This window comes from Chelonia mydas, chromosome 1 (genome assembly GCF_015237465.2).
Source record: "Chelonia mydas isolate rCheMyd1 chromosome 1, rCheMyd1.pri.v2, whole genome shotgun sequence".
NCBI lineage: Eukaryota > Metazoa > Chordata > Testudines > Cheloniidae > Chelonia > Chelonia mydas.
This window is the reverse complement of record NC_057849.1, coordinates 74,802,907-74,830,047: the sequence shown is the minus strand read 5'-3', so window position 1 is coordinate 74,830,047 and position 27,141 is coordinate 74,802,907. Positions and strand designations below refer to the sequence as shown.

At 39.7% G+C, this 27,141-nt stretch overlaps 1 protein-coding gene across 1 annotated transcript in view; it reads left to right on the top strand.

Annotated features, from left to right (window-relative positions):
- The window catches only part of KLHL1 (kelch like family member 1), a 445,797-nt gene that overhangs the window by 323,256 nt on the left and 95,400 nt on the right, over window positions 1–27,141 (top strand). Inside the window, exon 7 of the mRNA XM_037895040.2 lies at window positions 25,996–26,220. Within this exon, the coding sequence (XP_037750968.1) occupies window positions 25,996–26,220 (225 nt within the window). The remainder of the gene's footprint in view (window positions 1–25,995; window positions 26,221–27,141) is intronic.

The window sequence follows — 27,141 nt, the reverse complement described above, 5'->3', positions numbered from 1 at the left end:
ATCCCTCTAGGCAAAACCTTAAGTTACAAAAAGACACAAAAACAGGAATACACATTTCCTCCAGCACAGCGAATTTCACAAGCCAAAACAAAGAAAACCTAACACATTTTCTAGCTAGATTACTTACTAACTTTACAGGAGTTGGAGGGCTTGTATCCTTGATCTGCTCCCGGCAAAGGTATCACACAGACAGACAAAAGCCTTTTCCCCACCTCCAGATTTGAAAGTATCTTGTCCCCTCATTGGTCATTTTGGGTCAGGTGCCAGCCAGGTTACCTGAGCTTCTTAACCCTTTACAGGTAAAAGGACTTTGCCTCTGGCCAGGAGGGATTTTATAGTACTGTATACAGAAAGGTGGTTACTCTTCCTTTTATATTTATAACTATACATTATTTATTTATGTTCCACTTATTACTGAGGCCTTCCTCTCAAAGACTAAGTCTCCAGTATGATAAGATATTGTAACAAGCTTCTGAATGGAAAGAACCGGAGCGCTTGCTTCTATTCATGCTGTTGCATGAGCCAGTGTGTACATCAACTCCTGGCTAGGGATGGTTTAGTTATAGACTGTCTTCAGCGTATATTGTTTGTTAAATGTCATTACATTACTTTGTGAATAATTAGAAAATTTGGGAGCATTTTGTTTTATCTTTTAAAAAAAACCTGTTGTCATAAACACAACCGACTAGAAAGATCTCAAAAGTTTGGGGGCTGAAAATGGCTTGTAAGAAGGAATGAACCAGTTGTTCTAGATGTGGACAAGAATAGTCCTTGAGAGTTAGATTGTGAAATCTAATCCCACTGTTTTTTATGCTTCATATTGCTGGAGCTGTTGAGTTGTTTATTACAACTATATAAGTTGTTTATTACTTCAACTGTTACAGAAGTACAAGTTAACCTTTCTTTAATTTTAGACATATTTCAAAACAAAATATTTCTTGAGGAGAAACAGAAGGTTGTAATGCATTTGAATGAATGCAAAATTGATATGCTTTAATTCCCTGAAAATGCCAATAATTTACCACAGTTGTATGTAATGAATGTTCAGAAAACTGTTGTAAGATCAATAATACCTTTGCTAAATATCATGTTTTTAAACTGTAAGAGAAGATCTCACTGCTCTATAGGTCAATTATAAAGTGCCTAGTCACAAAGATATTGTGTCAGTTTAGCACAAACAAAAGGAGGATGGTAGAAAAAAGAAGCTCGTTGAACTGCATCTCTCACCTTTCATATAAATGTTTGTTTTGAATGATTTAGAACTCATGTAAGGCACACTGTACACTGAAGAATGAATACTCTCTAATTTTAATGCATTTTAATCTCCTCTAGATTCATTCTTGTGTGGCTGCTTTTCCATTCAGTGATGATGGTTGTCTTTCTTGCATGAAGTGGTTATTGATTTGACCTTTCTTTAATATTTGTATTGAATGTCTGCTTCTGATTCTAGCAGGATTGTTGTCTAGTGATTAGAGCAGAGCTCTGGAACACAGAACTCCTTTGGCGGTGATTTAGGCAAGTCCCCTATCCCTTCTGCACCCTAATCTATCTGTAAAGTAATTGTAATCATATTGCATTAGCCTCGCAAGCACTCTTCTCTAACAAGCACTTTGAGATCCTCAAATGTAAAGTGTTACACCCATTCAAATTACTGTTTGAACATTCAAACAAAAGTTTGAACATTTGAACATTCAAACAAAAGTTATACACAACATCAAAAATAAAATAAAATTTAAAAAATCTTAATTTTCCCAAATCTGCTTTCTAGACATCTAATTCCCTTGTTCTGATGTATTCTTTAAACCCAGGGTGAGGCTCTGAAAGGCCAACAGATTTACCTGCTACCACCTGCCCTTAGTGTGAGGAATCCTTTTCTCTGCCTGCTGAGGATGAGTTCTCTGATTCCACCGGCCACAAGCAACACAAGCACTCCTCTCTCCGCTTACACAGGCTCCACTGTCCCTCTGCAAGTTAGCGATAGGTATACTCCATCACTCATGAGAATCTCCATACTGAGTCAGACCAATGGTGCATCTAGCCAGTGGCAGGTGCTTCAGAGGGCATTAACAGCACAGGACACTTATCGACTGACCCATCTCCTGTCATCTAGTCCCAGCTTGTGACACTCAGAGGTTTAGGGACACCTGGAGCATGAAGTTGCATTCCTGACAACCTTGGTTAATAGCCAATGATGGACCTATCCTCCGTGAACTTATCCAATTTTTTTTAACCCAGCTGTACATATGGCCTTCACAACATCTCATGGCAATGAGCTCCACAGGTTGACTGTGTGGTATGTGAAGAAGTACTTCCTTTTGTTTGATTTACACCTGCTGCCTTAGAATTTAATTGGATAACTCCTGATTCTTGTGTTATGTGAAGGGGTAAATAACACTTCCTGATTCACTTTTTCCACACCATTCATGATTTTATAGACCTCTGTCATATCCCCCCTTAGCCATCTCTTTTCAAGGATGAAGTGTCCAGTCTGTTAATCTCTCGTCATAAGGAAAATGTTCCATACCTCAAATCATTTTTGTTGCCCCTCTCTGTATCTTTTCCAATTCTTATATATCTTTTTTTTTGGAGATGAGGCAACTAGAACTACAGGCAATGTTCAAGGTGCAGGCGTACCATGGCTTTATATAGTGCCATTATGATACCAATGAGATGGGTTTCTTTGCTATTTTCCCTCCTACAAATATGTTAAATTTAATTATGTCATGGTCACTATTACTGAGCAGTTCAGCTATATGCATCTCCTGATCCTGTGCTCCATTTAGGACTAAATCAAAAAATGCCTCACCCCTGGTGGTTACCAGGACTAGCTGCTCCAAGAAGCAGTCATTAATAATGGTGTCTAGAAAATTTACAGCTGCATCCTGTCCTGAGGTGACAGGTACCCAGGAAATATGGGCATAGTTGAAATCCCCTGTCAGTATTGAGTTTTCTGTGTCGGTAGCCTCTCTAATCTCCTTGAGCATTTCACAGTCACCAGCACCATGCTGGTCAGGTGGTCAGTAGTATATTCCGACGGCTATACTCTTGATATTCAAGCATATAACTGGTACAGTTTGATTCATTTAAGATTTGTACTACATTTGACTCTTTCCTTTACTACATTTGACTCTATGCTTTCTTTTACATACCACACTACTTCCCCGCCTGTGCTATGTACTCTGTCATTCCTATATATTTTGTAATCTGATATTATTGTGTCCCATTGATTATAATAATTCCATCAAGTTTCTGACATATGTTTTATAAATCTCATCATTTAATACCAGGAACTCAAGTTTACCCATCTTAATATTTAGACTTGTAGCATTTGTATACAATCAACTTATAAAATGTGACAATATTTAGTTGTCTGCTTTCATGTGATGCAATTGAATGGGGCTCTTTTTCTTTTGACTGCCTCTTCAGTTCCTACGTGTACTTTATTATCTTCTATCCTTTCTTCTTTATTGGATATAGTAAATAATATATCTTTAATATATCTTTCCCTAAGGGGTGTCTTCGTCAGAACTGTGTGTTCCTCCATACTTGTCACCGTTTCCCCAGCTCTTAGTTTAAAAACTCCTATACATTCAAAACCCCTGGGATTCCCCCTGGAGTGACCAATTGCTGATCCACTGGAATTCACAAATCTGCTACTGTCTCTGGATCACCACTCCATTTAACATATGTCACTTAGATATGCATACCGTGAAACCAAGTACAATTTTATTTAACAGAGGGTATAGATTAAATGATAAGTATTGGAAACAAATTGTTATATTACATGTAAAATAAAATAATAACAAGGACCCTAGAATCTAGACTTACTTAACTTGTTATTGTCATGTCTGATAGTATTGCTCACCAAGTAGGCTGTTATCCATTTTCCATGAAACAAGCTCTCAATTTATCTCCTTAGTGAACGATGAAGGGTGTCTTTTGGTATTCTTAGATATATCAGGACAGTTCCTTATTCTTTTTCATAAACAGAACACCCCCTGCTGATTGTTTTTCCCTGTGGCCTCCCTCTTTCTTTGACCTTGAAAGAATAAGTGAAATAGAGTGGTGGTTCTCTAAAAGCTGTAATTTAAAGGCAGAACCCAACTCATCTATGAAGACACTCCAGTTAAAACAGATATAAATGTATCTGCTTATTAAAATTCAAATATCAGCTTTTTTTTATAGAAACTGAGACAGTTACTTTTAAAAGCCTTAGAATATCTGTTGTATGAAAGTATAATTTCATTCTTTTTAATATTTGTCCAAGAAATATAATTTATCTAATTCATGAGATTCCACTTGGAACCATTAAATATTATTTGGTTGGGTTTTTTTGTTTGTTTTTTGTTTTTTGTTTTGCTAGTAACATTATGTTTTATTTGATGTACTCTGTTATATGAAATTCTAATTAAGCCTTAGAATAGCTAAAGCATATATGTATGTTTTATTTTATTTGGCTGGCAAGACAATGTTCAGTAGAGATTAATCACAATTAATGATACAATATTGGTGCCATTATTGCACAATGAGGTAGATCTTGGTTAATTACTTCACCAAAGGAATATGAAATACACTTGTTAATGACTGATGAGTTAATTAAATGTATAAATTGCTTTAAAATCCCCTTCTCATTTAGTTCCCTATGACTATTAACATTATTACTGGCTTCTTTTCACTCATATGAGTTTTAATATGTTCTCGAACATTCACTCTCATAGCCCATTTAGCAGTTACAGTACAGTACTTTGATTAAAATGTGGCTTTCTGAACAAAAAATGCCACCTTGTAATGCCTGCTCATAGTTTCTTAAAGCGTATTTTACATTTCACTTCTGGTGACATTTCAGTTTTATAGTTAACCTCTGAAAGTACTACTTCTGTCACTTTTTCAAATGGAGCAGATGACCTGGAATGGTAAAGGGTATGCTTCCTTCAAATGTAAACTTAGACAAGTAGCTACTGTAGTTAATAACAAGCTCAGTGTCTGGTTTCCTTTATGTCTGTTGTCTATCCGCCCACCAGAAAAACTCTTTATATGGGTTTCAGAAGCCTTCTTAATGCAGTCTATGAAGAAAATAGATTTTTAGCAGGGGAGAGGGAATCACAAAAAGGAAGAAGTTTGAACAACATTTAGTAATAGAATTTTAATTTATTTATTTATCTATGATGCCCCAGATAATATTTTCAGGAACAAATTTATATCTAATCAAGGAGACTACTACTACTACTACTAAAACCCATATTACAGTATATAGGCTCACTATAACAATAATCTCAGATATTATAATAAGATAATTAAATTGTTGGAAAATGTTGGGGAGGGGGCTTAATTTAATCCATGGGGAACTTGCATTGAATTGACACAACGAATTTTCACACTAGATCTATTTTTATTTTCCTGAATTAATTAGTGCTGCTGAGGCAGAGCTCCTTGCAAGGGAGCTGTAACAATTTGTTTAGTGGGGGAGCTGAGAGCCCCCGCCCCCACCATACTGTAAATCCTGTATATGATGGAAACCACTTCAAGCCTCGGGGTGCGAGAGCACCCCTAGTTCCACCACCACCAATGCCTCCTTGTAAGAATGCTTAGGCAACTATTTTGTCGATAGGCAAATACTGACTAGCATACCATGTGGTGCCTATAAATCTCTATAAATCCATGCCTGGACTTCCCAGTTATGGAATAGACTGCCAGTGCTGACTACACTATAGCTGGCTTCTCTAGTCAAAGGCAGACCAAATTCCCACGGGATTCAACCGGATGATTGGAATATTACTGAAACTGTGCTAGTTGAGAGTTTTAGAAATCCCAGCATCAGTGGTGGCAACCTTCTTTTACTATTGTTCTCAATGGTAGTTTTGCCTAGGTAGGGACTACAGGATAAGGCCCAATGTAAAGTGAACTGGTATAATCTGTTAATATTAGAAAATTGAATACTTGCAAACAAAAATAACCAAATCTCTCACACGTCACAAAATAGCATGTGACTCCACACGCTCATTCACATATACATTTTACAAGGCTATATAAGATATTGTAGCACTATCTCATAGTTTCTGAAATCATGCTGGTTACTGGGAACCCAAATTCCCCTTAGGAAGTTTCGCTTTGTGTGTTTTCACCCAACAAGGTGAAGCCCAGTTGTATATAGGTTTTGTATACTTTTTGAAACATTTCCCAAAGGAAGTCCTTACCATTGAGTTAAAGAAGAGAATAGTGAACTCCTACCATCTTTACTGTATACCTTTTTCTCCCTTTACAAACAAATACTCCTGGATATCTGCTTCAATAATCCAGTTCAATCACATTGGTTCCCCTTCAATAGACTTGTTTTCAGTTTGACATGTAATGTTTCAGATCACTAGATTGAGGTCATCAGCTTGCACCTACACACAGCAACATCTCTAAATCTTGAACAAAATGGCCAGCGTACATGTCCACAACAACTTCAGCTATAGCAGAATCAGCAGAAATAATTATGGACAAAAATAATAGAGAGATCCTGTAGCAATAAACTTCAATTCCTTTTGTTCCTACCTTTCTCTGTCATTTTAAATGCTGAGGTCATTCTAGCAATACTTGGGTAGACTGGTAGAAGGAGGATATTCACACTGAAGAAATGGAGGAAATTCCTACAGACCTCTATCTGTGTCAGAAGTGAGAAAGATTAATCTTCTCATTGGTTCTGCTAACTTTCCTGAGAATAAGTATATAAATATATTTTCCTTATGCTCTTGGACATTCTTGATATGGTTTATTCACCTGTGCATAATCCATGGTTTGAAAGTATTTGATATCAACAGGTTTGAGTTAAGACACTGATTTAAGATTCAATCTCCCAATAAATTCATTCTTTCATACATAATTGGCATGAGTCCTCTTTATTTCACCTCTATTTGATTATGCTCTTGCTTTCAAGCTATTCATGAAGATGTGAATGAGAATCAGCCTTGCACAAGATTATTGCTTGATACAATTCTAGTAGAGCAACTAGACTGATTGCAGGCAGAAAAGAGAAACAATTGGCAGAATGTCTGAAGGATGACTCCTGATGATTTCTCACACACTGAATCACAACTGGAGAATTTAAGAAAAAAAAATAAAGCAATAAACTGGAACATAGACAAAGCAGTTAGATACATTGTGTAGTCAGAAGGAGATTTGTTAAGCCTAGTCCTGCAATGGTTTATCAAATTGCTTTATTAAAAAAAAAAAAAAGGCTCTGTGGAATACTGAGCTCAATAGAAAGCAACCATGATCAACTATAATACGTTGCACTTCTCTACTGCACCTTTCCTCTGAAGATCTATAAGAGCTTCTTAAACATTAATGAATTGAGTCTCATAAGACCCAAGTAGATATGTGATACACATAGAGATAATTTTATCCAGCACTAACACTACAGTTTTTAACTGTGCTAAGAAATTCTACAAAGTAGGGAGGAGTTCTGTACCCTGTGGAACTGCAGGCAGAAATTAAGTAGTCAAAATGTAATTATTTGAGTTGGAATTTAGCCATGACATCAGGGTTAATGCTTCTACGCTTAGGAAACTCCTTCAGAATCATTAATGCTCCTAAGCGTCAGGGCTTTGGCTTTAGATGTCATCACAGCAACACACTCCTATTTAAAACCATTCTGGGATATTGAATCAGTACTTCCTCACATACTGAATCCCCAGCACTACTTCCTGCAGTATCTTTGGGATTTCTTAGAGATTTCCTATCAAATACAGGCCCAGCTTAGCTTGTGAGATCCAACAGGATCATAGCACAAAGTGGCATTGCTGGAGATTCTGTCCAAAGGACTAAGACATCACATTCTCAACAGAAATGGGATTCCCTTTTACAGCTGTGCCAAGATTAATACTAGTCCTTTTTTCATTATGTAAATATGTTGTCTGTACTAAATTGTAGGAATGTGTGTATTTTTGCCAAGGTGGAGGTTGATAGCTTGAACATATATGTTAAGTGCTTGCTACATTTGATTGTATAACTGCATTATCTTCGTTTAATCTGGTGACAATTATTAGTTCCCAGACTAACAGATTACCCAAATATATAAGATTATCCTTCCAAATATTATGTAATTGATACTTTTTTTCTCATACCAGAGCTCTATATACAAATTCAAATTCTTTAGGCTGCCTATGAAGACATTAATTTTACTTCTACACACCGTGATTCTGGAAGCAACTGTACAATGTACAATGATACAGTTACATCACCTATTATGTACTAGCAGTCTTTTATGTAATTTGTAATATTTTAGATTAAGTGTGTGGATTTTTACTAGTGTAGTGTTCTTTCTGCCTTGTTCATGTATCTATGAATCCATCAATTGGAAAAGTCAGTCCATAGTCAGCACTTTTTCTGTAGATAAAAAATGGATAATAAATGCCCCATCTGTTTTTACATGTCTTCCAGCTTGGCCTATAGCCACAAGGGTACTTAGGTGCCTAATGAAGCAGATAGGCATCTACTCCAACCTCTGGGCACCACTGACATTCTCAAAACCACTACTCAGCAGCTGCCTCACCCTCTAGGTGCCTACAAAATCCCCTGACACCTAAGTTTCCATTGGTAGGCTTGTGTAAAGCAATCTAAGCTCTGGCATTACTCCACAGCTAATGAGCTTCTCAGAGACCTTCCTGAAGCAGGATTCTCAAAGTGGGCATTCCCCTGCCTATCTTCCCAGTGGCACCCAATCTTGTAGGCCTTCTCAGAACATGCATAAAGGCTCAGTCCCCACACAAAAGACATGGTAATATTTTTGGGGGAGCGGGCTGGATCTGTGAGTTTTGGCTTAGTGGTTGGGGCACTGGCCTTAAAAGGGGAAGACCCGTGTTCAGATCCCTCATTTGTAGCAGGGACTTAAACCAAGGTCTCCCACCTCTTAGATGACTGTTCTAAGTGTTGGGCTTTTGGCTATAATGGAGTGTTCCTCTGATTTTTTGTGAGAAAGGATTGGCAACAGGCTGACCTAGCTTTGGCACCTGTCTCCAAGAGAGGGAGATTTTTATCCGTAAACCCCAGTGCACTTCCCTCTAGCCTATTAGGGGTCTAGAGGCCCAAATCAATAGGAGTTAGGCACCTAAGTACCTCTGTGAATATGAGCCCTAAGGAGACAGCAGGGTCACACACATCAATTCTATATTTGGCTATTGTGAACTGGGGAAGGTACTACTACTAAAATCCATTATATTGGTCATACATATTATCAATGGCTATATTATAAATAGGGCTTCTAAATTGATATTGATATCAATAAAATATCCCCAGTATTTTTAATTGATGTTTATCTAATAAAAACCAGTAAAACACCAGATATGGTTACTTGTATCTAAGGGCTTGTACATGGAGCAGTAATATGGACTATGGGGATGTGTGATTTCTAAAGCACATCAATGTGTTGCACATTGCTGGTTTGCACTAGAGGTTCCCTAGTGCGCTTTAATGTAGTTCTGTTTAGAACAGTACTATGTACTAGGGAACATTACAAAGAAATTAATCATTACAATATATACTGCTGTAATGAATCGTGTATATAATACATATTACTTACTACAGAATGAAAAAAGAGAGCCCCCAATTTTTGGACAGCTACATAAAATTCAAAAATTGTTACAGATAAACTTCCCCAAATGAAATTAATAAACCCTGAAAAAACAGAACCTTAATTATAAACGTATTAGTCCAGATTTTTTTTTATATCAAATTATTCTGAAGTTAGTAGTTTTGCACGTCTGAGAGCAAAAACTGTCCCAGTGTATTTTTTTTAATATTATTATTAGTAAACATTTATACTATATTAATGATAGATGGCAGCACGCAATGGCTTCAGTTGGGATGAGGGCCCCTCTCTGCTGGGTTCTCTACAAACACAGAAAAGAGAAAAGATAGTCCCTGCCCCTTACTATCTAAAAGACACTAAAAGTGAAAAAGGATATGGGACAGTGATATAACATACAGGCAAATTAATATGGTTAATGACTGGCACAGTTTGTTAATTACATGTTTGGTTCCCGCTTCCTGTTGTTTTTATATATGGATTTATTTTTAATTGTACAGATAAGATGTGTATTGACAGGAATAGGGAAATTAGTAAGAATAAGTGAGTAGAAAAAGGAAGGAAGGAATGGGAGGAGAGACACACACAGATCATTACTTGCCTAGCTCAGTAGGCAAAGATTTGTAGTCATGACAATGAAAGTGAGTCTTACAGAAGGTTTGAAGATAGTGCCTGTACAGATTGTAGAAGGAGTTTTTCCTAGACCTAGGGGGCAGTGCAGGAGGAAAACAAGAAGGTATTTAGTATTGAAGCTGACTGGTGAGCAGTGAAGGCTCTAACATGGGCAGAGCAAAGGTGGGATTTGACTTCACAATCAGTTATGAGATCAGCTAGACAGGATAGAGTTAAGTTATAAAGTTCTTTCAAGGTAAAGACAAGAATATTATGTTTGAAGCTGGAGCAAATGGAGTTCAGTGGAAGGACTCTCAGGAGAGAGAGAGAGAGAGAAAAAAAAAACCTTTTGTAGTGATAATCAAGGTGCTGGAAATGGCCCACCTTGATTATCACTACAAAAGGGTTTTTTTTCCCTCTTCTGCTGGTAATAGCTCACCTTACTTGATCACTCTCTTTACAATGTGTATGATAACACCCATTGTTTCATGTTCTCTGTGTATATAAAATCCCCCTACTGTATTTTCCACTGCATGCATCCAATGAAGTGAGCTGTAGCTCATGAAAGCTTATGCTCAAATAAATTTGTTAGTCTCTAAGGTGCCACAAGTACTCCTTTTCTTTTTGCGGATACAGACTAACAAGGCTGCCACTCTGAAACTTGCCATGATGATTTTATGTTTTCTTCCATATCACTGACAAAAATGTTAAATAGCATATGTCCAGGAACTGATTCACAATGGATCCTGTTAAAGAGCAGGAATTACAGAAGCTACAGTAACTAGACCCATGTTCCATCTATTTATTGAGGTCTCTGCAGTTTTCATTTTAAGGCAAGAAAAACAATAATAAATATTGAGCAAGAACAGTTTGAGCTTTTTAAAAATATAACAGGTTGAAATAAATCAGTTTACAAATGTTTTTTCTTGCCGGCTTGTTTTTGGTTTTTTGTTTTTTTTTAAATGTGGTACAATACTTCTTTGTGAAAATGTCATAAACTTTGGATTTACTGGGAACATGAAATATAACAAGTCCTTGCATTTATGGTTCCAATTATTATTATTTTTGTAATTTACCCAAAAAGATTAGTTAACATCAGTCCAGCCTTCAATAACTTTGGAGTTTGGCTTGAATTTAGAGGTTTCTGATTGTGAGTCTGGAGTTTTGTTTTGTTTTTCTTTTTTATGATAGGTTTTTGTGTGTTCAATAGTTTAAGAGTATTATAAGCAGAAAGTAAAATGTGTTTCCATATTCTTTACATGATAGTATATGGCTGGAAGTTGAGAGAATAGTATAAGACCTATTTCCTTTTATATTTCAGAATATTATTTAATTTTTCATTCTGCCTACAAAAGTTAGCACTGCTGGGAGCACTTACAGTGCTTAGAAAAATGCACATTCTGGGTCAGATCCCTAACTTCAAAATTCTTGCCCATATATATTTATTGAGATGATAACTGAAGAGTACTGCCTCTGTGAAGTTGCAGCATTATCCTGAGCCATCTAAACTCAATAGCAGAAAGCTGAGATGCATATAGGAAAATGAATCGCAAGGCTAATGTATGTCTTAGGGACTTCTATTGCCGTCATTATCATGGTATCTAACGACCTCACACTCTTTAATGCATTTATCCTTATAACACCCTAAGGAGGCAGAGAAGTACTATTATCCCCATTTTACAGATAAGAAAGCTGAGGCACAGAGAGATGAACTTACTTGTATAGGGTCACAGAGGAAGTCTGTGGCACAGTAGGGATTTGAACCCAGCTCTCCCAAATCCAGGCTAACTCCCTAACTACTTGAGCATCCTTAATCTCCTCCTCCAATAAAATACAATTATTATCAAGTTAACAGAGGTCAGCCTCAGGTTACAATATTTAAATATGATCTTTTTTCCTTTCATGTAGTCCCTACTCTCTCCCCAATACCTGCCAGCCCCATGTTTTTTCCTCTCCCGCATTTACTCTCTCATGCCTTCCTTGCTCCCTTTTGCTTCCCTTTCTCTGCTCTCTCATCTCCTTTCTCTAGCCACTATTTTCTTCCCTCCCAAATTCTTGTGTAAACTTATTAAAAAGTGGAATGGTGGTCAGTGTTGCGGTTATTAAAAAAGAGATGGAAAAGAGCTTTTGGGGGAAAATGTTATTTAATTCCAAAATAATTTACTCTTTTTAGGGGCGGAGAGATCAGCTTTTGTGCGAGCAAAGAGAAATTGCAAGGAGGCTGAGAGGAGCTTAGAGAAGCAGAGCATGTAGGGAAATTGATGGGGAGAGAGAGAGGTAGCCGTGTTTGGCAAAGGCATGTTAATGTGGGGTTCTGAGTCCAGTAATTAGTCAAATCACAGGGATTTGCATAACTTTAAAAATTGCCATACAGCTGTGGGTCAGTAACTGTGAAACATCCCATATGCTGGCTATGAAAATTTTATTTTAGTATATTTCTAAGTAATGTTCAAACCAGTGTTAACCTAAGGCCATACAAGTACACAGTAAAACCATCATGTAGTACCCTCTAAACCCTTTAAAATGAAAGGACTTTCAAATGATTTACAAAGCACCAAAATGTAATTCCTTTAATTATGTTATAACAAATCATTGGCAAACTGAAAAGACCTAAATTTGGGAGGTTTTTTTTTTACCCACTGTCCAGATAGCAAATGTAATCCAAATCTATTTAGATTGTAAATTTTCCAGGGCAGGAACTTTCTTTTCATATTTGTGTGTAAAACCCCTAGCAAATGCTTAATATGCTATATAAACAATAGTAGCAGCAATTTTGTTGCCTTTTGAGGTATTGAGGACGAACAGATAGCTCATTGCTTAGCTCTTGGCTACCTCAGTGCATGGATTAGGAGACGATACTTCAGCAAGTAGACTATGAACATAGTCAGGAGGTTTTCAGTTTTCTAAATTGTGCAAGTATCTCTTCTTACAGTCCTTCGATATATCTTTAAATGCTGCATTGTTTTGCAAAGGATGGTTCATGTACAGTAGCATCATTAGGGAGAGCATCATTAGAAGACTGCAGTTAAAAGTGCTCAACAGGAAATATTACTGGTCAGTCGCTGTGGTTATTTCATAAACTAGAACGGAAGTCCACAAAAAATGATAATTATGGAAACCTTAATGAATTATGAATACTAAAAAAATGTCAAACTAGAGAGTCACTTTGGGGAATATGCTGTGGCACTGCAGAAAATTGCTGTGTGAAATCTGCTTAGTGGACATTCAGTCTGATTCTTCACATGCTTAAAATAAGAGTCATCCAGGTCTCCAGGGGCTCCCTCCCCTAGCTGGGGGCTCCTGCTCCCCTGCATCCCCAAGTGCCGCTTGCAGTGCATCCAGGAGAACTCCTGGGAAAGAGGGAGGGGCATCAAAGGCAGCTGAAACTTCCTCACAAGGCTTGGGTGGCCAGAGCGTCCCTGGGAACTCCAGGCAGGACTCTGGGGGCTCACAGGAGAGAAGCTGCTGCAGCCCAGGGCCAGGAGCAAAGGGAAAGTTTGGCCCCAAGCTGCCCCTGGCAGGGTGCCAGCCCCATGGCAGGAGTGACACCGCTGCCCTGAGTGGGGAGACCATTGCCCAGAAGCTGGAGGGGAAGCCTCTGGCAGATAAGCTGCAGACAGACACCTTGGGGGGATTATGTGGGGGATAGGGTCGCTGGGAGAACAGATTCTGCTGCCCTCCCTGCTGGAGGCCAACAAAATTCCTTCTCTCATTCTCTGTGGGCCTCCTGGCTTTTTGTTTTTAAGATGATGTTCTGTTTAGAAATTTAGCTAGATTTAACAACAACCAAAAAAAGGTAATAAACCACCCCAAACAGAAATAAAATGTTTCCTTTCCTTGGAGCTGAAATGAAATGTTTTGTTTTTGGCCACCAAACCAAAAACATTAGTTCACCCAGTTCTGCTGCTATAGAGCTTTTCTGATGTTTGAAATTGATATATTAACATTTTCTTTTTATTTCCCTCTATTTTACATATTTTTCCCCCTCTGAGTTCCAGACTGTGGCTGGAAACAGAAATGACAAAATAATTGTGGGAGAAAGACTGTTCTTGCAGTATTTCTGACCAGGCAGGAAGCACCACAGATCTTGTTATGAAATTTCTAGTATGATTCTGTAAAACAAAGAAGTTTGAATTAATATCTGAACTGAACTATCTGAGATTTGTCCCTCACAACATGTTGTTTACAGCAGTGGTTTTCCAGCTCTTTTATTAGGTGCACAACTTCATACAAGATAGATGCCTCTAAGTATCCCGCACTGCTAAGTGCTCAGTCCCCCCAAATGCTTAGTGCTGAGGGTCACCAGGAAAAGGTCAGTGGAGCAAATCTGAGATTGGCTGGATGAGGGCAATGCTAGAGGACTATAACTAAGATTTATGGGGTGAAACTGAGCAAAGGAAAATTTGGAGTGAATGGAGAGGCCCTGTTACACTGCTGAATAGTGTCGAAAAGGCAATTATAAGAGTCCTACCCATCAAGGAATTGGACTAGATGAAGAACACAAGAATGTACTGGAATATGGTCGTGCTTCTGGTCTGATAGGAGATAAACATGATAACTCGATATGTCTGTTCCACTTCTAACTTCTGATTTTAAATAGAGTTGAGTGAATAACTTGTTCAGCAAGTGGGAGCCATGTTTTTCTGTTTGTGGGCTATAGACAGACAGATCATAATTTCCTCAAATTTATTCAACAGATACCTTGTCATAACATTTGCATTCTGGATTGCCCAAAATTCAAAAATCAAGATGTGTTATTTAGTAATGAATGATCAGATAAATCATAACATTGTCTCTGTTCTGTGATTGGGTAAACCTGCAACCTCTTCCTGTACACACACTTGTGTGTCTAACTTCCATATTCTTTGTCCACAAACATTTTTATTAAGCCCTATGCCCCCCAAATTCAGAAGTCAAACTACATCTCTGGGCCAGGCTCTCTCAGTAGGGTCAGCCCCGTGTGGTGGGGCTCAGGAAGGGAGTGCAATCTCCACCCCCTGATTCTCTTCCACCCCTGATTCACCTCATGCAGCCTGTCCCAGTTGGGGGAAGGGGCACAGTCAAAAAAATTGCGGGATACGTGACCCTGTGTGCTCCCCTCCAATGTGTCACCTCTGGAGAGGGTGCAAATATGCTTGCTCTGCCTCCAAGTGTGCCAGCACTTGTACATGTGACTACATTAATGATCTTCACTGTGAAAATTAGACTTGTGTGAAAAAATATCTCTGTGATAAACTCATGCAGCAAAAAACTTTTCTATTGTTGGAAGTTGTAGAGAAATAATTATGATTTCTTCAGTGATTTGGATGAAAACTCTTACTGGAGAGATACTGGATAAAGTCCCTATCATGCTCTGTCTGTTTCTGGACTTGTACCTCCTTCCAATAATCATATCAGCTGCTATAAGGAATCTGCACACTGCCTCCATTGCAGGTCACGTAAATATTTTATCAGTTTCTAGAGAGCAGGCTTGACAGCTGGCATGACAGCACAAAGGGAGGGGGCATTTCTTCAAAAAACAAAAAGAATTTAAAAATGAATGAGAGGAAACCTATCTATTGCTATCAAAATATTACTAGCAGTAGAGAGCTGAAACTTCCATCAAAGCTAAAGCTTATACAAATGTCAGTTTTAACATAACTCTGTCTTACCTTGCTCATTATGCACCATGACATTTAACAGCTGTAAAGGCATACTTCAGTCATATTCACTCTGTTTGTCCCATTGACCCACTGCCATCAATAGGAGTTCTACTTTGTAAGAAGGGGGTGGGGGGGATAATAGCAACAGTAATTTTACCTATTGTTTGCATAGCTCTTTTCATCTGTAGGTCTCAAAGAGCTTCATAACCCATAATATATTTATCCGCCCAACACTCCTGTGAGATAGGGAAGTGCTATTATCATGTTTTACAGATGGCTAACTGAGGCACAGAAAGACTACAAAAGAGTAATTACATAAGATAAAACATTTGTGTTATTTTGTCAATTCATGTAAAATAAAAAAATAATAGAAAGTACTGTCAAAAGGCAGAGTCTTCCATCTAAAGCCCTAAAATATGATATATGTCTTTTATCAATGTCCTGAAATAATACTTTTAAAGTATGCAGCATGCAGTTTGGCATATATGAATTTAACAAGTTGCATTGCCCCTACCATGAAGCAAGTTGTTTAAGGGCATTGTATGTTAGTCTATCAGTACAAATCACTGACAGAAAGGAGGAACTGAGAGATTAAATCATCCTTGAGAATCTGAATCCAGATGCTTAAGAGTTTGAGGAGATAGTAGGTTTTCAAAGGGGTAGTCAACAGCAAAATTGTTCAAATATAATTAACACATGGCTGGTCTAGATGAGATCAAGCAGAAACGGCATTTCTCATGATAAGTTCAATGGTATGGCCAGGACCATTGGTGAGGAACATGAAAAAAATGAGTAAAAATAAGGAAGTCAAGAGTGGAGAGCATTAAAGGAAAGAGGATCAGTACATATCTGCACAGTGAGGGTTAACTGAAAGGAGAGAGAGAAGAGTTAGGGACACAAGAAGGTTTGTTTCTTCTTGTATCCAGAAACATTTTTAGAGACACTATTCAGTATTCATTTCTATTCAATAAAGTAGTAGTCTGCATAGTAGCAGCTTGTAGAAATTAAGCACAAATAATTAATTTTAAAACTCCAAACATCAAGCTAATGAGAACTCAAGCTAAGATTTTCATAGAAAGATTACACGTTGGAGGTTTTAAATACAAAATGTTCCCTACAGTTCATTTCACAGAGCTGCCAGTGTGTAATTATCACAATGATCCATTAAGAGTTCTGTTCTGTGTTTGCTTAGTTTTGCCAAAATTATAAATTCCACTCAACATTTTAGTTATGTTGTCAGTTGCAATGTTATAAAAACTGTTGGTTTCTAAAATATTTGCAGAGTAAACCTTAAAAATGTCTGAACAGTAAGAAAAAAAGAAATCAATAATGCAGTATATTTATTGGTCTGAAGATTTGGCCTATAGGACCCACCACGATAGAATATTGGTGCTTTGTAAGTAAATTAGACCTACTTGATGAGGTCCTTTGTTAACCTGAAGACTTAGCTCTTCTCCCTTCCCAGGTACAAAAGGCTTTGCTTGAGATATACACCTATATTTCATTTTCCCTCCTCCCTTTTTCCTTATAGGCCTATCATTCTGGCAAAAGGGAGACAGCTTTCTTAGAGATGCAATTTTTTTTCTTATAAATTGAACTTGAACTGGCAATCAAACTAGACTGTGAGTCAGTGGAGGGATTGGAACATAGAATTAATATGCTTGTGATGTCTCATCCAATTTGAGTTTGGGCTGCAACATTATGCACAAACTCAGAGCTTTCTGCATTGCTTCTGATTTACTTCCCAAGATCATCCTGCAGGAGGAATTTGCTGTGTTTTCTAGCAAGCTGGAAGTGAAAGGTGTTCTCCATTCTGTTGTGCCTCTGAGCTCTACCAATACTAGTTAACTTGAAAAGGAATCAGGAACAGCAAAACCATCTGTAACTTTAGCACCGTCATGGCCAAGATGGAGTGTACTCTGCAGGCAGCTCTAGCCAAGAGAAGGCACAAGCAGGAACACAGCAGGGAAAGTCCCTTCCACCCCAGGGGCACCTATTCCAAGCCAGAGTGAACACACACACCGGGAGAGTACAATGAATATAGGAAAGGGAAATATTTATTTACAGAGGGATAAAAGGAGAAAAACAACAGGGTGGAAGATGCAGCAATAAAACAGGGTTTCATTCAACACAAGGGCCGACCGGCCCAGTGGTAGCACAGTCTGAAAGGGCAGATAATTGAGCAATGTGTCTGCACATAGAGTTCAGGAATTCTGGGCAAAGTTCCAGTCAAGTGGTGAGTCTTGGGTGCTCTTGATCGTCTTCAGCACCAGTGAACTTTCCCCAACAACCCCCTCCGCTGCCCTCTTCTGCCGCTCTCTGCAAAGCCACACAGAGTGACCATCTCTGCACTTAGCTAGCTAACAGCGTCCCTCCTTATTCCCAATGCAAAGTCACAAGCCCCAGTACTCACAGCCCTGTACAACTCTGGGCAGCAGTGATACTGGTCCAGCTCTGGTTTGTCCTTCTCGGGTGATTTCTCCTCCTGGCTCCTGTCCTGGGTTCTCCCCCGGTTGGCTGCTCTGTCCCTCCCAGGCTTCAGGCAGGTTCGTGCCTGCTTCACTCTGTGAGGGCCTGCTTGCTGCAGCCCTCTTGTCTGGAGCTCCCAACACACAACCTGTTGCTCTCCCTCGGCTCCCCCCCGCCTCCCAAAAGCACTTTCTCTTTTTGGAACAATCAGCAGTACCCCCATTAAGAAAACATTTAAAAGGGCCATGCTCTCTAAACCCCAAAGGGGTTACACATCATAAGATACAAACTCTAGGCTCAAGCTTCAAGCACTCTGCATATAATTTTCATTAGCCTTGTCTATATTAGAAAAACTTACTATGGCAAAAACATTTTGTTGCCCACACATGCTTGTAAAGCACATCAAGTCTACAAAGCCTTGTACATGCACGCTGAATACCATCAATATTCAATTTACTTTCAGCAGGACTAAGGCCTGGCTACACTTGCAGATGTACAGCGCTGGGAGTTAAACCAGCCTTCAGAGACCACAGCAGGGAAAACTCTGCCAAGTGTTTACACTCTCAGCTGGAAGTGCACTGGGATGGCCACATTAGCAGCTCTTGCAATGCCACAAAGAGCAGCACATTGTGGAAGCTATCCCAGTGTTCAAGTGGCTGCAACATGCTTTTCAAATGTTGGGGGTGGGGTGGAGTGTGACAGGGAGTGTGTTGTGTTTACGTTGGGAGAGAGAGAGTGGGTTTTTGGGGTGATGAGAGTTTGTCAGCATGCTGTCTTGTAAGTTCAGACCCCCCTCCACCCCACCTCTCTCTCACACACTCACAGCAAGCAACATTCCATACTAATGGCTTGCTTTGTCCCGGAGCAGATAAGCATGCCGGCTGTCAGAAACGGAGCTTTGAAAAGGCATATCCACATTCCTACAGCCGATTCCAAAACAATGACAAGAGTGGCCAGTTGACTTAAGGGGATTATGGGATGTTTCCGGAGGCCAATCAAAGCCCAGTAATGCAACACCTCGTTCACATTGACGCTGGGGTGTTTCAGCCGAGGCGCAACAAGTGTTATGCTTCTCGTGGAGGTGGATTACCAGGAGCGCTTGAGCTGCAGAGTTAAGGCGCTCTAAGTGCCTTGCCAGTGTGACAGGTACAACCTACTGTGGCTCCCTTTGGAGCCCTAATGGGATTTTATTTAAGTAGCATGGTATGTTTCCATGTTTTTTTTAAATAATATATACTGCTTTATTTTTATATAGCTCTATATAAATTACATTTTTTAAATATATTTGGGGCAGTTAAGTTTTAATAGGTTGGTGGGGATTTTTTGTATTTTTTTTTGCTTTGCTTTTTATACTTGGCATATAAATTTAGTAAATCCTGCCAAGTATGCATGCCTTTTTGAAGCTCTGCCACAGAACCCCAGGGATTGCATCCCACTTTGGTGAGAGCCTTCTCCAGACAGGAGAGGTCTTTACCTCCCTTTGAAAGAGGTAGCAGGGTCCCGTCCCTCTTTGCTGCCTCCCCCGTGGCTCGGGCATTAGGTCCACCTGCCTCCCATGATGCCAGCTGACCGGGCAGCCAGACTACCGTGTCCACACTCCCTAATGCCCATACGTCTGGACTTGAACCTATCGTTGATGCCATCGCTCATGACTGCGGGACTCCCAAGTCCGCAGCTGTACCCTTCTGTTTCCTGAACATGTTGTTACAATTTCTTAGTACAATTTTTAAGATTTTTTAATTACTTGAGATTTTATGTAGCTCACGCCAGCACCGGGGCTTTCAGTGTTACCGCACTGGGCCAGAGGGAGAGACACTAAGCCTCACTCCATATTACTCGGTTCTGTACCACCGAGGATCCATACACCAAATGCCCCCCGGGCTTAGCGAGAAACCCTAAGCTCTTCTCTTCAACTTAGGCATACTACGACTGAGGGCGTATGCACCAAGGATACCTGTCGCGTGGAGCGAGGGTCTCTAAGCCACCTCCTATTGCCCAGTACTCCTACAAATGGGTGTTGACCCACCTGCACCCTTCCCTCGCTGACCGGGGTGGAGAGAGGAATGCTAAACCCCTCTCCGGTTCTCAGCCATGCTACGACTGAGGGTGGGGCACACCTGTCATTATAAAATCCTTAACATGAAATACGAACAATGCCAGGCAGAGCAAATGCAAAATCTCAAGGGCAGACCAATTGGTGCACTCCACGGGGCTCCCCGCCTCCGCAATTCTCCACCAAAACTGTGACAGATTTCTGTTACCAATCTGTCTGAGACGTTAGGTGATCAGGGTGAGGCCACAGGATTGTTAGGGGAGGAGATGACGGAACACACCAAGTGTCTAAGTTTTAAAGCTTTATTGATAAAATAATAAAATAACAGTGGAGAGTGCCGAGGGAGGAGTCCCCATGTCATTCAAAGGAAGGAAGAAAGCATTAGTGCCCCAAGCCCAAGCCCTAACCCACTTTCTTACTCACACCTGCACTACCCAAGGCTGGCCAGGCCTGGGTGTAACGTAAGAAGAAGAGGGGGAGGGGTGGATGGGAGTTCTGTCCTGTGCGCACGGGTCATCCAGGGTCTGCTGTTGATCTCCAATTTGCCTTGGCTCTCAGAAGGGTTTTTAAGTCCTGGGTTCTTTTAGGGGCATTTTGTTTAGTGACCGTTGTTCCAGGTCTCTGTGGCCTCCTCAGCTTTTCCAAAACACATCGGCTCCAGGGACGCAAAACTTTGTTTCCCCTCCCCCTCCTGCTGGCCTTCACTGTTTTGTTTGGTTTTTGCAATTTTTTCAATCCTGTTCAGCTTAGTTCTCCTTTTTTTAAGGCTGGCTGGGTTGGCTAAGATATGAATACAGCTGAAGACTTTTTGTCAGGCTCCATGACCTTCGACTGGGGCAGGCATTTTATCTTTGGACTGAGCCTGCTAGCTGCAGTGTTGAGTTAACCCATTCTTTGCTCTCTTTCTCCTTCCCTCTTTGGCTTCTTGCAGCCTGCAAAGGAATCTTTCACTCCACACTTGCACCTTTGACCCTTCCCAAAATGCCTTGAGAAGCTTGCAACAGCCTTAGCAATATACAATGCTGATCTGTCTCTCCCAGCTAATCACTGAGGGAGGGCGCCATTGGGATGTGACACCAGTGTGGACGGATCGGGAGTTAGGGCACCTGGGGATGCTTTAATGCTCTCTAACTTGCAAGTGTAGCCAAGCCCTAAGTAACAGTTTCTTCTGACCCATTCCTGTCTGCCCCACTTTCATTCAGACTGAAATGATTAAGATAATCTTCTCATTGCTGTCTGGTAGTGGAGAGGTGGCCTTAATTTCACAGAATTCAGAGCTTCTGAGAGGTGATACTGTAGTATCTAAGAACCTTTCCAGTAGTGCATCAACCACCATGACATGTGGTTCATTCTTGCTCTCATCCTTTCCCCAGTGGAAAAAAATTGTGTTCAGTTTAGTGTTTTGTTTTGGTATATGTACACATTTCAATGTTCATTTGTTTTTTTATGTTAGAGAAATCAAGGTCAAAGAAATTCACCTTTTACTTGGAATGGACAGTGGTGATGTTTGTGATGATCCTTAGTTCCTGGGGGAATTAACTCCACAGTATCAGACCCACTCTCATGAAAGCTCTGTCTCTTGCATAATTAAGCTTTAACTTTATCATACAAAGTGCCATTGTGGCAGAGGAGCAGAGTTGTCAACCATGGTCTTCAACCTGAGGTGCTAGGTGATTTCTTAGATATGCTGATCCCAGGCCACTGAGTGCCCTTAAAATAAGGATTGAGACCTTGAACTTGACTTGATGTTCTAAAATGGGAAGTCAGTGAAGAAGCTCCCATTGGCCTGGAATGATGAGCCATGGTCACTGGGAGCTGCGAGCTGCCGTACCTGCGGATGCTCAGGTAAACAAAGCGTCTCGTCGCCCGCCAGAGGCTTACCCTGAACAAGCCGCAAACCCCTGTTTTATATTGAAGACCAGGACATTGTGTGCTAGGATGGGACAGAGACTGCTAACATGGCAGAAAGCATTACTCACAAATGCTACAATGTGGGAGCTTAACGTCAGTGAGAAATCTAGGAGCATCCCTAAATTATGGACTGAATTAACAATTAGGTGTGTACCTTCAACTAGAGCAGACTGCACTGTAGAGTTGCACAAAGAGTTTTCCTCTGCCTACTAGCAAAACCTCTGTCTTACTCAGGTTCAATTTCAACCATAGAATCATAGAATCATAGAATATCAGGGTTGGAAGGGACCTCAGGAGGTCATCTAGTCCAACCCCCTGCTCTAAGAAGGACCAATCCCCAACTAAATCATCCCAGCCAGAGCTTTATCAAGCCTGACCTTAAAAACTTCTAAGGAAGGAGATTCCACCACGTCCCTAGATAACGCATTCCAGTGTTTCACCATCCTCCTAGTGAAAAAGGTTTTCCTAATATCCAACCTAAACCTCCCCCACTGCAACTTGAGACCATTACTCCTTGTTCTGTCGTCTGCTCCCACTGAGAACAGTCTAGATCCATCCTCCTTGGAACCCCCTTTCAGGTAGTTGAAAGCAGCTATCAAATCCCCTCTCATTCTTCTCTTCCACAGACTAAACAATTCCAGTTCCCTCAGCCTCTCCTCATAAGTCATGTGTTCCAGTCTTCTAATCATTTTTGTTGCCCTCCGCTGGACGTTTTCCAATTTTTCCACATCCTTCTTGTAGTGTGGGGCCCAAAACTGGACACAATACTCCAGATGAGGCCTCACCAATGTCGAATAGAGGAGAACAATCACGTCCCTCGATCTGCTGGCAATGCCCCTATTTATATATCCCAAAATGCCATTGGCCTTCTTGGCAACAACGGCACACTGTTCACTCATATCCAGCTTCTCGTCCACTGTAACCCCTAGGTCCTCTTCTGCAGAACTGCTGCCTCGCCGCTCGGTCCATAGTTTGTAGCAGTGCATGGGATTCTTCCGTCCTAAGTGCAGGACTCTGCACTTGTCCTTGTTGAACCTCATCAGATTTCTTTTGGCCCAATCCTCTAACTTGTCTAGGGCCCTCTGTATCCTATCCCTACCCTCCAGCATATTTACCTCTCCTCCCAGTTTAGTGTCATCTGCAAACTTGCTGAGGGTGCAATCCACACCATCCTCCAGATCATTTATTAAGATATTGAACAAAACCGGCCCCAGGACCGACCCTTGGGGCACTCCACTTGATACCGGCTGCCAACTAGACATGGAGCCATTGATCACTACCCGTTGAGCCCGACAATCTAGCCAGCTTTCTATCCACCTTATAGTCCATTCATCCAGCCCATACTTCTTTAACTTGCTGGCAAGAATACTGTGGGAGACGGTGTCAAAAGCTTTGCTAAAGTCAAGGAACAACACGTCCACTGCTTTCCCCTCATCCACAGAGCCAGTTATGAGAAGACCTCATCCAAGCACACGACCATCTTGATAGTAGTGGTATGGACATATATTGTGAAGGATAGAAAGAGCACTGTGCCATTTGCATATTCCTGGCACTTGAGACCATGTCATCTGACCAGTTCACCTAGTGACTGCATGACAGTGTTGAACAGGATAAGAGAGAGAATTGATTATTTCGAGACTCCACAGGAAGCAGGCTACTGGCAGAAGTGTAGTTTCCCATCATTTCTCTAAGAGTGTGTCTCTCCAGGAAGGATGTAAACCATTTTTAATACATTCTATTGGACCACTGCCACCTCTCTCAGGTGGGACACCGGTGTCTCTGGGTCAGTGATGTCAAATGCTGCAGAGAGGTCAAGGAGGATGAGCATGGATGTCTATCCAACACCCAGTTAGAGTCAGAGATCATCCATAGGAGCAACTAAAGCTGTTTCCATCCCATACCCTGGCCTGACTCCAGATTATTTTGGGTCTAGGATATTAGCGTCAGTCAGATGATCTTATGGCTTGACTTTGGCTAGCTTCCATATGAATTTGCTGGAAAAAATTGTCAGTCAGCCATTCATGGAACACTAGCAGGATCAAACACTCAAATTAGAGTTTAAATAAAACATTGTGTCAAACTTTAAAACTCAGCCAATATTAGAAAATAGGAAACTGTGCAACTGACCATAGTGTAAAAATATTTACTGGGTATGATCTGCCATCAAAATTGCAAAATATCTCAACTGTATTTTTAACTGCCAGATAGAAAACCTGTACATTCGAGTGCCATGCCAGTTATAAAAAATTACCTGCAGCATGTAAAATGCTTCTTAGTAATGCAAACACAAGAATTTGTAACAACATCAGCAATGTGTGTTAATACACCATGCAATATCACCAAACAACTATATTAAAGTTCTCTCTGTTCTGTAGATTAATTTATTTATGCAACTCACAGTTTTAAATTAAGGTCTGCAGAAGAAAAAAAAAACCTGAGTTAATTGAATGTGGAAATTAGTTCATATTTCTTATAGCTTCAGAAAATTAACAGGGGATTTAATATATCCAGTTGAGCATCTACATTATTATTGCTCTATTAAACTTGGATACAAATTGAATTTAAATCACATCTGTTTTAGTTCAATTAACAAAACTACTGCTTTCACAATGTTTGTTTTTGTTTTGTTTATTGCTTCTTCTGTTCCAAAGAATGAATGAATCCTGAAAGAATTGTTTTCCAAAGAATTGTAACCTTTTATTACAGTCCAAATAAAATAGGATAGTGAAGCTTAAATGCAGAGGGTAATGATGTTGATTTTCTCTCTAGGGATACTTAATCATTAGAGATAAAGCAATGTTAGATGTGTGAATGTGCCTATGAAAATAAAACACTGAAGGTGTACAGATTATATTAATTATTATATATATTTCCTATGGATTACTTTAAAACCATCTGTCATTTAGATATTTGTGATCTGGATTTAGATTAACCTCACCTATATGCATATTTAAATTAATAGAATTCATTATTCTGTTAGACTTGTACTTGATTAAGTTAATTATGGTCCCTTTATCTCTGTGTTTCTTATAACCAAGTTTACTGCATTTCTCATCTTTCCTTGTTATGTGCAAGTTACTTTTAGCAGCAGAAGCTTCTTAACTTACCAGCTAATCATGACAAGATTCCGAATTATTTTATATGTTTTGCTCTTTACAGCTTTTGGTGTCAGATGTATAAGTAAAACAAATAACCATATTCAGAAGGAAACGTTGTTGGACGTATAAATAAATCTACTTTAACTCTGTTACTTCTAAGTCTCTTGGTGACAGTCTGTGGTATCATACCGGGTCTGAAACAAACAAAAAATAGATCTGAACTAAAAAAACTAAGGAGGTATAGACCCAGATATGAATCGTAACTTCCCATCTCTAATGAAAATAACACTTAATTTCACAGGTTTTTTTTATGTAGGATACTGAACAAATGTAATGAGGTTAGTGATCTTAAGGAGTTATACCACTGAACTGTAAAAGAGATCATAAAGCTAGTACATAATGTTATTCAGCTAATGATACTCTAATTCCGGAGTGGCCATTTGGTCCTATTTCTCTTCCAGGAAAAGATACATCAATCACTCATTCATGAGCATTTTACGAATGGCTTTAAATAAACAGAAAAAGTTTGATAAGACTCACAAAACAAGCTGACAACTAAGTGAAGCTCTCACCTTTTGGGGGCGGCGGGGTATATGAAGCCGTACACAGTAAATACATTATCCCATTAATATGTCTCATCAGGTGCTACAACTATAGAGAAGTATGATCTCAGGACAAATATATGGATCCAGGCCGGAGTGATGAATGGCAGGAGGCTGCAGTTTGGTGTGGCTGTCATTGATGACAAACTCTTTGTTATTGGAGGCCGGGATGGTTTAAAGACATTAAACACTGTTGAATGTTACAATCCAAAAACCAAGGCTTGGACTGTCTTACCCCCAATGTCAACACATAGACATGGTTTAGGTAAGAAATTTAAGTTTTAAAGAGATGTAATTTGTTTTGGAAATGTATAATTTGTTCTGAAAACCTCAGTATTTTTGAGCTAAAGGAACAATGCAATAAGTAATTATGTGTGTTTGATGGATGCTGCCAGGATAGATAGTAGGCAAGCAATGCTAAGTGATTTCTGAATTGCAGCAATTCAAAAGAAATGTGATTTGCCAAAATGTTTCATATGCAGATACAAAAACAATATTCAGTCACTCCGTGGTGTGCTTGTATATGAAAAATAAAAATTGGATATAGAATTCTAAAATTAAAAAAGCGACAACCAAATACAGTGTTGGGTGGAGGGAGGAGAAGAAAAGGAACTGAAACTTGCAAAGATTGACCCAGAAGCGCAGTCTTGATTTTTTTTTTTGTCACTGGCATCCTGAATTATTTTTTATTTTTGATCAAACAGTCAAAATACGCTACACTTTCTCATGTATTAGGAGAGCCTCAGCTATGCTAGAGGATACGGATGGGAGGTACATCAGCTTAGTGGCAGTGGCGAAAGGCTTATAATTTTAAAAGCACTGGCAAGAGTGGCATTCATCAGCAGTAATAGCATCTGTAGCATGTGTGCACTGCAAGACTGCCTCAGATAAGTGTTACCGGGGTGATTAGTGCATGCACACACCTTTGCACTCCAGAGTGCTTACAGTCACATTACTGCTTCATGCAAACCCTTCACAATCCATCAACAATTATATAGAAAGGTAAGCCCTGATTACCTAAATCCTCACTACCAAAAAAAATTTGTCCCCAGTATTCAAAATTTGTATACAAGCCAAATTTTCCTTTTCTGAAACTCCAGTTATCTGAAGACTTCAGATATCCCTTTAAACATCTAGATTATCAAAGTGTGTGTGTTTGTGTGTATGTGTATGTGAGAAAGAGAGA